At 36.6% G+C, this 12,922-nt stretch overlaps 1 protein-coding gene across 3 annotated transcripts in view; it reads left to right on the top strand.

Annotated features, from left to right (window-relative positions):
• The window catches only part of CHL1 (cell adhesion molecule L1 like), a 226,658-nt gene that overhangs the window by 145,421 nt on the left and 68,315 nt on the right, over positions 1–12,922 (top strand). For all 3 annotated transcript variants that reach the window (XM_070359420.1, XM_070359418.1, XM_070359419.1), the window contains exons 6-9: positions 7,896–8,018; positions 9,033–9,203; positions 10,169–10,216; positions 12,323–12,443. In XM_070359420.1, the coding sequence (XP_070215521.1) occupies positions 7,896–8,018; positions 9,033–9,203; positions 10,169–10,216; positions 12,323–12,443 (463 nt within the window). The remainder of the gene's footprint in view (positions 1–7,895; positions 8,019–9,032; positions 9,204–10,168; positions 10,217–12,322; positions 12,444–12,922) is intronic.

Raw genomic sequence — 12,922 nt, 5'->3', positions numbered from 1 at the left:
TGGGCAGAGTAGTGACATCCAGACTTGAAAATTTGCCTCTGGAGTTTGGGTTTAAAATGACGGTAGGGAATGTTCATGAATTCTGGGTCAGAAAACTAATTGAGAATCATAAAATCACATAGTATAACTATACAGCTATAGTTATAGTTCTATATTACACATTATATTATTATAAACTATAATATAGTGTATAATATAGATAAATATATAATTAACTGAAATAAGATGAGGAACTAGGAGACAGGGAGAGGAAAGGAAGATATAAAAAAATCATTGTACAAGACAAGGCATTAGGGTGATTCCTAACCTGAATTCTAGTGGTTGCTATGGAGACACAAAGGAACAGGCAGTTGCTAGACCTATAGCAGAGAAATGGCACATTTTAGTATAAGGTTCTGCAATTAAAGGATTTTGAAAAGAAAATGTTTTCTGTCATTATCAAAGCAGACCAAGTGAAAGCATGAACAATGTAAGGGTACCGGAATTGGCTAGTATTGAAATTAAGAGATGAGAGTTGAGTCTGAGCTATGTAGTGGATAATTGCGCCATTTTTTCTGCTGCTGTAGAAAAGAGGAAAGTAAATCAGGTTTCTCATGCATCATTTCCAGCTCCTCCTAAAATTACTTCATCATCTAACACCTTTCTGCAATTATTTATATGTTGAATAGGACCATCAGCCCAGTTCTTAGGAGTTTATAATTCAGAGACCATTTAAGGCTTCCTACAAGTTTTATCAATTGATTCTTCTCTTAAGGTGTAGAGAATTGATTCTTCATTTATATTACACTCTGTGATATGAGTTTTAAAGTTTGTAAAACTTTAAAGTTTTAACTCTCATTTCTTAAACTTTTCTTTAGAACAAACTTAAAGGCTAGATTGTAAGTTTTAAACATAGGTACAGTAGCTGAAAATCTGGTCATTACCCCTTACAGACAGAAAAATTTATACACTGTGTTTAGTTATCTACTTTTAACAAAATTGCAGTTGACTTTGCCAGGAAAAGAAAGCATAAAAAAAAAAGCAAACAACCAAATACAATGTACTCTTTTCAAATATGGAGAAAATCATTCAACTGAATGGATTTTCCAAGATATGGCATGGTAAGTTAGGCTGTGAATTATTCAACAGATCTTCATTAAACTCCCTTCATGTGTCAGACACTTTTCTAGTAATTTGAGATACAGCAGTGAACAAAGGAAAGACTGTAGCCAAGAAACCGAAATCCTGTGGGTGTGGTCAGTGAGTCTGGAGAGAAGGTACGCTATTTTGTTGCCTTCATTATGACAGATATCAGTGAAGTTAGAATGAAGCTGTGAATAATTCCGTTTTGGCAGTTCAGTTTTATTTATCCTTGAGGGCACAGATCAGCCTTCTCCACTTAACATTCTTAGTCTATCTTCAGTTCAGTTCAGTTGCTCAGCCCTGTCCAGCTCTTTGCGACCCCATGAATTGCAGCACGCCAGGCCTGCCTGTCCATCACCAACTCCTGGAGTTCACTCAAACTCATGTCCATCGAGTTGGTGATGCCATCCAGCCATCTCATCCTCTCTCATCCCCTTCTCCTCCTGCCCCCAATCCCTCCCAGTATCAGGGTCTTTTCCAGTGAGTCAACTCTTTGCATGAGATGGCCAAAATATTGGAGTTTCGGCTTCAGCATCAGTCCTTTCAATGAATATTTAGGACAGATTTCCTTTAGGATGGACTGGTTGGATCTCCTTGCAGTCCAAGGGACTTTCAAGAGTCTTCTCCAACACCACAGTTCAAAAGCATCAATTCTTCGGTGCTCAGCTTTCTTCACAGTCCAAATCTCACATCCATACATGACCACTGGAAAAACCATAGCTTTGACTAGACGGGCCTTTGTTGGCAAAGTAATGTCTTTGCTTTTCAATATGCTATCTAGGTTGGTCATAACTTTAGCCTATACTAATTTTTCTTATAGATTCTGTGTATTATTTACACATCATAAATTTTACCAGCTTATGTACACAGTGGTTCCTTTTATCATAAAAATTTTCAGTTCAACTATCATTAGAAGCCAGTATTAGAGCGTTTCCCTCATCCCTGAAAGATTAGGTGCTCTCTGTCCCCATGCCCAGGTGGTCGCCAGTCTGATGCTTGCCTCTTGAAATGTTTTTTTCTGAATATTTCATGTAAATGAAATCATACAATATGTGATCTTTTCCATCTAGCTTCTTTCCACTTAGCCTGATTTTGTGATTCATTCATGTTATAGGATAAATCAGTAGTTGGTTCATTTTTATTGCTGAATAATATTCATATAATAATGATACAGATATACCACATTTTGTTTGTCCATTCACCAGTTGATGTCCCTTTGGATTGTTTCTAACTTTATTACTAATTTTTCTTTTTATAATAGTCAATCAGTAATGTTAGGAACATCCATGTGTAAATTCTGTGGAATTTTAAAAGCATTTTTTTGTTGTTTGGAAGAGACTTTGACTGTCAAATATATTGATCAGGATATTAAAGGTGAGAATGATATCATCCTGTCCTATTCTTTGTTCTCTGTATTGTCTTATAAATGCTGTGTGAATTCTTATTATCAGTGATTGATTTACTGGCTAAAGATTAAAAGAATGAATAAAGGTAAAAATGCAGTATGCATTACTCGTAAAGTAATGCAGGGAATAGCAGGTTTAGGGGTGAAATCATCTGTATATTGTTTCAATAGAAACTACCTAGAATTTCTAGTGTGCTGGGTTTCTACATTTGTATGAATTCCTCAGGTCAGTTTCCTTAAGGCATATCTTGGCTATTTACTGCTCTAATTTGGGAAGGGTAGAATAGCAAAAGTAGGGGTCCGGTGGTATATGCTAGTTTCTTCTACTAATATATGCAAACTAACCTTAGGAGCATCAATTTGTTCAGTAGAGAGTGCAACTTAGAGTTTTAAAGGTTTAATTAAGGCTGAGGATTTTGCTCTCATGTGTCCCAGTATGTGAATGACTAGAATGAAATGGACTGCATTGGTTGTCCTTCCTTAGTGTGAATTCATTACCAGTTCATAGACTGAAAGGCAGTGCTATTTCTCTGTACTTCTAAGTGGGTTAATAGGGTACTCTACAGGAAATGGGAATCAATTAAATCTCTTTGCAGACAGAAACTGGAGTTCAGGGTGATACAGCATGTGAGCTCAGTGGCTTGCATTCATGATAATGATGCCAGACTGTCAGCAATTTGCTGAGCACATTCAAGGGAAAAGGAAAGCACTCAAAAGCTCCCCAGGCCAGTCCTGTAAACAAAGTGAGAAGTCAAAATAGATAAAGCTCTTTGGCATAGGAAGGGGGACAGAATAATTCATTAAACAAACCATAGGTTCTTATAAGATACAGTCTTTCATCCCTCAGGCACCCTCCCTACTTTCTTTGATAACGTTAATTCCAAATAGTTGAATAAAATGTAGAAGTTGTTATGATATAGGCTACATGAAAGATCAGAAACAATAGCAAAGGAAAGCTCTTTGTCTCTTTGCCCATCTCTATACAATGTGACTGGGTTTACCATGTAAAGTGAAAATATTTGAACAAGAGCCAACATACTGAGTGATTTTTAAGTGCCTGACACTATGTTAATTGATTTATATGAAATAGTTTATTTAAACTTTGCCACAAATCAATGAATTAGGTGTCATGTCAAATTCCATTTTATGAATAAAGAAACTGAAGCACATTAAGTAATAGGCTCAGGTCACATGGTAAGGGATGAAGCCAGGATTCAGCCCTAAGCAGCTGGCTCCAGAGCACATGTTTATAATCTGATGTTCCACAGTGTTGCCTATGCTTTGATCATTCTGTTAACACATCCTCTGGATGAGCTAAAAAGCATTATCCTTCTTTGTTGAAAATAACCTTGGCAATAGGTTTTCAGACTCAGAGAAAGATAGAGAATATACGGAGAGTTGATTTTATTCTTTGGGTATCAGAGAAAGATACTCCGTAGGTAACAAAGATAATAACTTGGTAATGGTTAAGTCACCAGTACCTTTTCATTGACGTGGTTAGTCAGAATTACTTGTATTTCATTAAATTTCTCTGATGACATTTCATTACCAGTTCTTTACTGTTAAGTTGGTTGCCATGTGGGACTGTGCAACATGTCCTTAAGACAAGCCTCTGAGGGAGGCTTTTGAGGAGCCCAGAGAGATGAACTGAAAGGATTCTAAGATGCCAGAGAAAAGTAAAAAGGGGGCACAGAAAGTAAGGATAGTGGTCTGAAGCAAAAGAACCAGTAAGTTTTAGTGTCCAGGCCAGAGCCGTTTATAGGCTAGTCTGTAGATAAAAAAATTGTTTTTCACAAGTCTGCTATATTTCAAGTACAAGATGTTATTTTTTTTTTAGTATATTAGTTGAAAGAGTTAAGATGATGGGTTTCAAAACTAATTGTCAGTACCGCAAGTATCGAGCCCCTAGAGAGTTTGTATTTGCAGGTTTGCTGTGTGTTGATAGCTTCAGTAGGAAGACTAGCATGTAGCTAATTTGTCTCTCCAAAAGGCTTTTCATGCCAGGTGGGTTTTTAGGGAATTGGGTCCCTGGAGTTGTTCCTAGAAGTTTGTCTGCTACACTGAATAATGAATGTGGAAGCCTATTGAAAAGTAGTAAAGGGATGGGTGCTATGCTTTGCTTGATTTTCTGATGAGGTAGACTGATAGGGACTAAATGTTTATGGCTTCATCTAGACTTGATATTATGGGATTTCCAAACATTCTTCAAATCCTACTTAGGTAGATGCTAATGTAGAAGTGGATGCTGATCCCTTTGCAAAGACACCATTCCATGGTCAAGTCTAGTCAGAATTAGTTCAGTTCAGTTCAGTTGCTCAGTCGTGTCCAACTCTTTGCAACCCCATGAACCGCAGCACGCCAGGCCTCTCTGTCCATCACCAACTCCCAGAGTCCACCCAAACCCATGTTCATAGTCACAATTAAGTGATACACAATTAAGTGACTTTGTTTTTGGTGTTAATAGAGCACTCATTTGAAATGTGTTGGTGAGCTCCAGCAGTGTAGTTGCCTCACACAAAAGAAAAATGACTGTTTACGATTCATGTTTTTAAAGTATTGCATCTGTTCAAACTCAACAATGCTAATGTTTATCATCAGAGAAATACAATTAGCAAAATTCATTGGGAGTCATTTTTAAATAGAGTCATTTTTTAAAATGAATTGAGGTAGACATCATGCTTGCAGTTGTTATAATAATTAAATTTCACATTTATCTGTAAATGTTATAATATTCAATTTTTTGCTTTGCATCAAATTTACTATATAGTTTGAAAGTCAAAGAGTAAGATCTAAAAAAAAATGACAAATTTTTATCCTTTACAGTGTTTACTCTTGGGCCGTAAATTATTAAATATATAAATATTCTTCCCAGTTTCCAGGTATTAATTTCATCTTTGGTTAAAGCTGTTCCAGATTTATGGTATGTGATAAAGGCTTTGGTAGACTTCTAAATCTTATTTTATCTTTTTTATTAAGAATGCCTTGGAAGCCAGTTGAATAACATAGTTATACTTTTGTAATTAGAATTTTATAATCTAGATTTAATTAATACAAGGATGATAGTTCTTCACTGGTGATACTATCTGTTTGAATTATTAAATTTTTTCTAAAGAGGCAGCTCTCCAATTAGGGCTTTATACAACTTAATTAGCGACTTTACAATAGATACCACCCAGGGAACTGTGTATTCATACTTGGCACTGTAAAGTTTGCTAGTTGCAAAACAGGATTACATGCGTCTTTCATTTCCTAATCTGTTTCTCTTCGTCTTTTGCTTCTATTATCTGAGTATAAACAGATAAATAGATTCAATAACTACCAAACAACACTGCTAACTTCAATAACAATAAATACTGAGCTTTAGTTAGAGCGAGTTTTGCTAAACAAGTGATTTGAATTTGAAGCTTAGGGTACATACTAGTTCTGTAAATTACTGCACTTTACTTGCATAAAGTATATTTCTGCAAAATGACTTGTATAACATTTGCTGTCAAATGTTTGGTAAAGCTAAGGCTTTACCAAATAGGTGGTATTGATAATTTATCAACAAGGTACATGTAGGGGATATACTCAGATGTTTTTCTATCTTTTGTTGGAAGTTTCATTCTGCTGCTTTTGCTGCTGCTAAGTCGCTTCAGTTGTGTCTGACTCTGTGCGACCCCTTAGACGGCAGCCCACCAGGCTCCCCTGTCCTTGGGATTCTCCAGGCAAGAACACTGGTGTGGGTTGCCATTTCCTTCTCCAATGCATGAAAGTGAAAAGTGAAAGGGAAGTCACTCAGTCGTGTCCAGCTCACCAGGCTCCTCCATCCATGGGATTCTCCAGTTTTATTCTACCTAGAGCAAAAGCACGATTCCGAGATAGCTCAGTTCAGTCACTCAGTCATGTCCCACTCTTTGCAACACCATGGTCTGCAGCACGCCAGGCTTCCCTGTCCAACACCAACTCTGGGAGCTTGCTCAAACTCATGTCTATCGAGCCTTAGCTTTGACTGACAGCAAATGTTATACAAGTCATTTTGCAGAAAATATACTAAATTCATGTCCAAGATGGTTCCCGTCTCAAATTTTATTTCCAGACTTGCCAGGAGAAATCTTAGAATGAGTAGACCACGAGGGAATCCACTGTGGACTGTCACACACCAGCGCCTGTCTTTTGAACTGGCAAAGGCAGTGTAATAAAGACACTGCCTCCTGCGATGTTAAGCCGTGAAAGGTCCTTGAATTTAGACAAAAAGCAATTCACTGTAGCTGGTGCATCGATAAGAAATGTCAGCAAGTTCCCTCAATCACTGGGGCGTTAGAGTAGGAGGTGGGGGTGAGGAGCAAGGGAACGGCACAAAGCTTCTCAAGAGGAAAATTGACGGTAAATGAATATATTTTTAGACTCTCAGGAATAATAATAATCTTTTGTGAGCCATATTTTAAGAATGAAATATAGAGATGGAAAACTGCTAATAAATTCTATCAGGTCAGGAAGGCTATAAATACCTCATATAAGACTTTTCTCATTTATCAAACCCTAAGTAATTCTATAGCGCAGATGTACAAATAATGTTGAAGTGGAATATATTTTGAATATTCTTAAAACTATTTTATAAATAACTTCATAAAATATCAAACTTCGGTATTGTATTTCAAATTCTGCACTGTTGTGACTTACATTCTCAGTAATTGAATTGACCTTTTTTAGGACATTGATTCCAGCATGGGAAAGAAACAGTATTTTGAAATACTGCAAAGTCTCCTGTCCTACATCCATTTCATTTCACTTAAAATTTTATTTACTGGGAGTGATTCCAATGTGGATGGCTCTCTTTGCAACTTCTAGTGGTCATGTTTGGCTTTTCATTGTATTCATACCATTTTTTCCCCATGTGGGCTTTGAATTGTGTATTTCGTTTGATTATGATCTGAATGGAATATTTGCCAGTTACATTCAAGGGCTTCAGAATAAAGCAAAAGACAGAAAATAAGTATCTGCCTAGAAATAAAGCACAATGTTTGGAAAAAATGATACCAAATCTATGAAAACTTAAAACGAGCAACTCCTATGACTCAGAGCTTATACCTCTTCACTGAGAAATATGCACAAGCATATTGTTGCCTTATTGATGTCAAAGCAAAATTATTTGTTATCTATAGTTACAGAATGCAGAAATATTTTTAAAGTTGTATAACGATGCAGCACAGATTGTTAACAGTATTTTCCTCTGCAGGTCATAGACAAGAAGATTTAGGGTGTTGAATTTACTAAAAATGTTCCAATTTCTACAAGAAGAATGCTTTAAGATAATACTTGTAACATTAAGCATTACTTGTAATATTAAAATTTTTAAACGGTGTCTTTAAATGATTTTTTATATCAGATGCTCCAAAATTTCCCAAAGAAAAAATCGACCCTCTTGAAGTGGAGGAAGGTGATCCAATTGTCCTTCCATGCAACCCTCCCAAAGGCCTGCCACCTTTACACATTTATTGGATGAATATTGGTAAGTAATGTTCTAGGGGACATTTTAATTTCACTCATTGTGTCAAATGACATACGGAAATGAAGGATACAAAATCAATATGAACTTATGATGTGAAATCAAGTATAGTTTAAAAACTATTTCCATCTATAGTCTGCTCTGAGTTCTGAATATACATGAAAGCACTAGAAAGCCACTGAATATGTCTTGATTTTGTCATATCTGGAAAGAGTAGAGTCTGTTAATACGATACAGTATGTCAAGTTGAGAATGGCTTGTATCTGTGTTGCTGGCTTTATATTTCTCTTTTACTATGTTGCACTTACTTAATACAGTGATGCACAAATTATTAGTAGTATTAGAAATTAGTATGAACTTCTGTGTTTAATTTTCCAAAAGCTATCATCAGCTCTTGCACTGGGATTCTAGCTTCTTGTAAGCCCTACTTCTGGCATGTGCCTTAGCAGGTCTATCTAAATCTCTTCTCATTGTGACCCATAGAGAAAAGTAATAATCGTACAGGATTTGGAAGAAAGCAAAAGAAGCTACTCTTGGTTGTAGCCAGAGTTCCAGATTGCATCCATCCTAGAAGCTAACTAGGCTGCATCATGGCAGAGGGATTAATATCTCAAACACAATTTTGTGAAAATCTGTTTTTAACAAATATGATCCTAATATAATAAAAGTAATAATTAGGCCATTATCTGTTTGGACTAGTTTTCAAATAAGTCAGTGCAGACCCATAGAACAGAAGTGGAATCCTAAATGGTCAGGAGAGGTCGAATGCCCAGACTAGTTGTCCATCAGTGTACTTCAGTTAATGGTGATAAGCGCTCTCTCAATGATTTTCTTGTTGTTTTTTTGTGTTTTACTTCTTACTCACTAATAACTTCTATAATAAGACCAGACTTGGGAGGAATAGGAAGAGCCTACATGAAAAATAAAATAATATGAAAGGAAGGATAATGAAAAAAAGGCGACAAGGCATAATAAAGGACAGTTGCCCCTTTTAATGAAAAGATATTTCTCTTCCAGAATTAGAACACATTGAGCAAGATGAGAGAGTATACATGAGCCAAAAGGGAGATCTGTACTTCGCAAATGTGGAGGAAAAGGACAGTCGGAACGATTACTGTTGCTTTGCTGCATTCCCGAGATTGAGGACTATTGTGCAGAAAATGCCTATGAAGCTAACAGTTAACAGTTGTAAGTTGAAATAATTTATTGTGCCAGCATGAATGTGGAAGACAAATGTGTCTGTAATTTTATTCTGGTTGAAGCCAGTTAAAGCTGGGTTGATATTTTCCAGCATTGTTTAGTTTAACTCTAGAGACTCCTTCCAGATGAAAGAGACATCTGCAGCTGCACATCAACAGTAGCTCTGTCTCCTGCAGCCAGAAAATCAAATCTCAATTCACAGGACAAGTGTATTTCATTTGATGACTAGAGAGTCGAGTCATTTTCCTTGTATGAAATACACAACAAAATTCCAGGGTTTTCTCAGCAAGTCTCAGGCTCAGAATCTCTGTGATTTCAGATAAACTGGCAAGGCTGAAAATGTAGGAGAAAAGAACAGAGTCAAAAATAACAAGAAGTAATATTATCATTTTTATCACATCAAACTTTTCTATATTTCCCCAGTTGGCAAAGTTATTTGAATTGCTTCTCTTTTCCTACTTGATTCTGCAGATGGCATTCTGGGTTCTTAAATTTGAAAACTGTCATTATTAGTCAAAGAAATAACCAAGATTCAAAGGGCAGAGATAATCTCCAGAAATTCATTGACTGAATAACTGGCTCTGGTAGAGTGAAAAGTTGGCATGACCATTCCATTGTCTAACGTGGTTCATAATTTTTTCATAACTTGGTTCATCAATTTGTTGTGTGTTGATTCTCTGTGCCAGGGCTTCACTATAGCATCCTTCAGCAACTTTAGTTGTCTTTAATGGAGCTCTAATTTGTGTGCTTTCCACTCGGATTTCATCTATGGTAGCTCAAGATTAAGCTCTTTATAAATATTATTCAACTATGTTCCCAAAGGTGCTGTTCTAGTGAAGTATGCTTATACCTCATTTTGTAATTTTTGTAGGAGAAAACTATGGCTTTTCATTGTTTTGATGTCAGCATCTACCATTATGTTTGTGAGTTTTTTCTTCCATTTTTTATTTCAGTAAAGCATGTTAATGACTCGAGTTCATCCACAGAAATTATTTCCAAGGGTAAGTTGATGACATGTAGCATGTTGACATTTATTTTCACCTGTGGTCGCTCATTGTCATCTCAGAATTTGAACTTTAATACCTTCTGAGTTTATTAATATACTGATACTCTTAGTAAGGAAAAGGTTAACATAGAGGGTTCTATTTTCTCCCATCCCCATTAAATGTATGTAAAAGGGGGTAATATTTATGAATGCAGAACTATATAAATACACCTATATACTTAATGATATAATTACCATAAGTAAATAAATATACATATATAACATTATGTTTTTCATGGAGTAATTATTATGGATCTCCCAAAATGCCTCTTATGGTTAATCAGCAGTTTGGCAGAGAGCTGTTACATAAAGAAAGGAAAAAGCAATGGTTGAGTGTAACAGAAGTAGAGAAAGCGTTGAGTGTAAGAAAGTCAAATGGTTCTTTTCCTTTCTAGACCTCTTGAAGTACTTACTATACAACTGTCCATTGTGATTCAGTGAGAAAGAATATAAGTTGCAGCATTTTCCAAGCTCACTTGTCTATGAAATGGTTTTTATTATTTAAAAAAATTTTTTTGCCCATAGAACATTTAACCAAATTATATAGTAAGTAGTTTTTCTACAGAGAAAAGAATCACTTGTCTGAATGCAACAAATATGTCTTTTATAACTGGCACCAGCAATGAACCCTCCATGATAACTTTGGTAATCTAATATACTGATAACGTCACCAGGGCTGGATGAGGGCTCTCCTTGCTGTGCCCTCAGTTTGAAAATGGACTGATTAGGTGTATATAGGCAACATCGTTTCCTTTGAGGTCAATAACAGAAACATATATTGTATCTTTTCAGCACTCAATAAAATCATTACACATGGATGGGAGGGGAGTTTGGGGGAGAATGGATACATGTTTATGTATGGCTGAGTCCCTTTGCTGTGTATCTGAACCTACCGCACAATTGTTAATAGGCTGTGCTCCAATATAAAAGTGTAAAAAAAAATCACACCATATAATACATGTTCATATTTTTCAGAAAACAAACACTTGTAAGGAAGCTATGGCAAGGTACACACTGCTGTCAGTACCTTTCATTCCTCTACTCTGATAGCAGCCCTCACCTCTACACTACACATATCACATCAAATCACATTGACATTGGATGTGAAACATAATTTGTGTGAACACTTGGAATGGAAATCTGAATCTGCATTGAAAATGGAAGCTTCCCCATTTTCCATTGTATTTGAAAGGCTTCTTAGGAAAAAAGGGGCTTCTCCAGTGGCTCAGACAGTAAAGAATCTGCCTGCAATGCGGGAGACCTGGGTTCGATCCCTGGATTGGGAAGATCCCCTGGAGAAGGGAACAGCTACCCACGCCAGTATTCTGGCCTGGAGAATTCCATGGACTGTATAGTCCATGGGATTGCAAAGAGTCGGACAGGACTGAGTGACTTTCACTTTAGGAAAATAAGAAATGGAACATTTCCTCACCAGTTACTGAGATGGCTTGTAAATCTTTTTGTACAGCAGTGTTTGTCTTTGAGGATATAAGACTGAAAGTAGAGTCACCTCATTGATAAATTCATAGATGCCTGGTATGCACTACAGGCTTCTTGAATCAGAGTTTCCTGGGTGTAGGGACCAGGAAACTGTATTATAAGAGGAATCCTGTCAGATACTTAGGCACATTCAATTCAAGAAAAATACACAAGGCCATCAAACATGACCAAGTATGATTAAAATGTGGAATATAAAGCTATTGACTGTCAGTGAACTTAAGGCTTTCATCAAGAAACTAATTATCTTGAACACTGTTTGAACTTCTGAATTTGAAGATGTGGTTTGAATCGTAACCTTTATAAATCTTGATGCAGCACCTAGGTAATGTATCTGAAGGGCAACCCATGCTTCCTGCTAAGAGTGGAATCTATTTAAATAGGAATATATTAAAATGTGTGAAATATATGTGAAATAAATGTGTGAAAATAAATTAAAATCTGTGTGTAAATATACACACACACACACAGGTCCATATGGTTAAATATGTTTTAGCAAGGATTGAGTGCCAACGGAGTTTCTTAGTTTGAACAAAATCTGAGTCTTTTCTGTTCTGTTCTGTAGCAAATTCAATCAAGCAGAGAAAACCCCGACTATTGTTGCCTCCTCCTGAAAGTGGCAGTGAGTCTTTTGTCACCATCCTTAAAGGGGACACCCTGCTGCTCGAGTGTTTTGCTGAAGGCCTGTGAGTAACTTGACCCTGTTCGTGACTTTTTCCATTCTGTTCTGTAAAGAATAAGGTAGAAGTGAAGAGTGTGCATGCATGCATCTTTAAGAAATGATTTCTTTAGAAGAGGAAATCCTGTTACTACATTTCTGGGGAAAGTAATTTGCACTTCTCTCTGCAGATTTCAGGCTGTGACCGAGATTGATTTATAATTAGATAGCTCTGTCAGTTGGTGAAGGTGTGAATGGAGGCGGCAGTGACAGTGCCCTCCTTACCTCGGTCAACAGCGGGTGCATCCTTAGAGCACGAGGTTGTGAAGAGTCAGCCCGTCACTGTTGTGCCAGGTTTATGTCTTTCTGCTGTATTGTTTGTCCTGCTTCTGCTTGTTATGTTTCCCCAGGTTCTGTGGATCTCTTATTTTACCCACCTGTCCTTTGCACACAAACAGATCTAGATCATGCAATTTAAATTAAAGGTTTTTTTGTCTGCACTGGGTC

This window comes from Bos mutus, chromosome 22, assembly GCF_027580195.1.
Source record: "Bos mutus isolate GX-2022 chromosome 22, NWIPB_WYAK_1.1, whole genome shotgun sequence".
In the NCBI taxonomy this organism is placed as follows: Eukaryota; Metazoa; Chordata; class Mammalia; order Artiodactyla; family Bovidae; genus Bos; species Bos mutus.
Note: the sequence above shows the minus strand (reverse complement) of the source record. Positions and strands in the feature narration are given on the sequence as shown.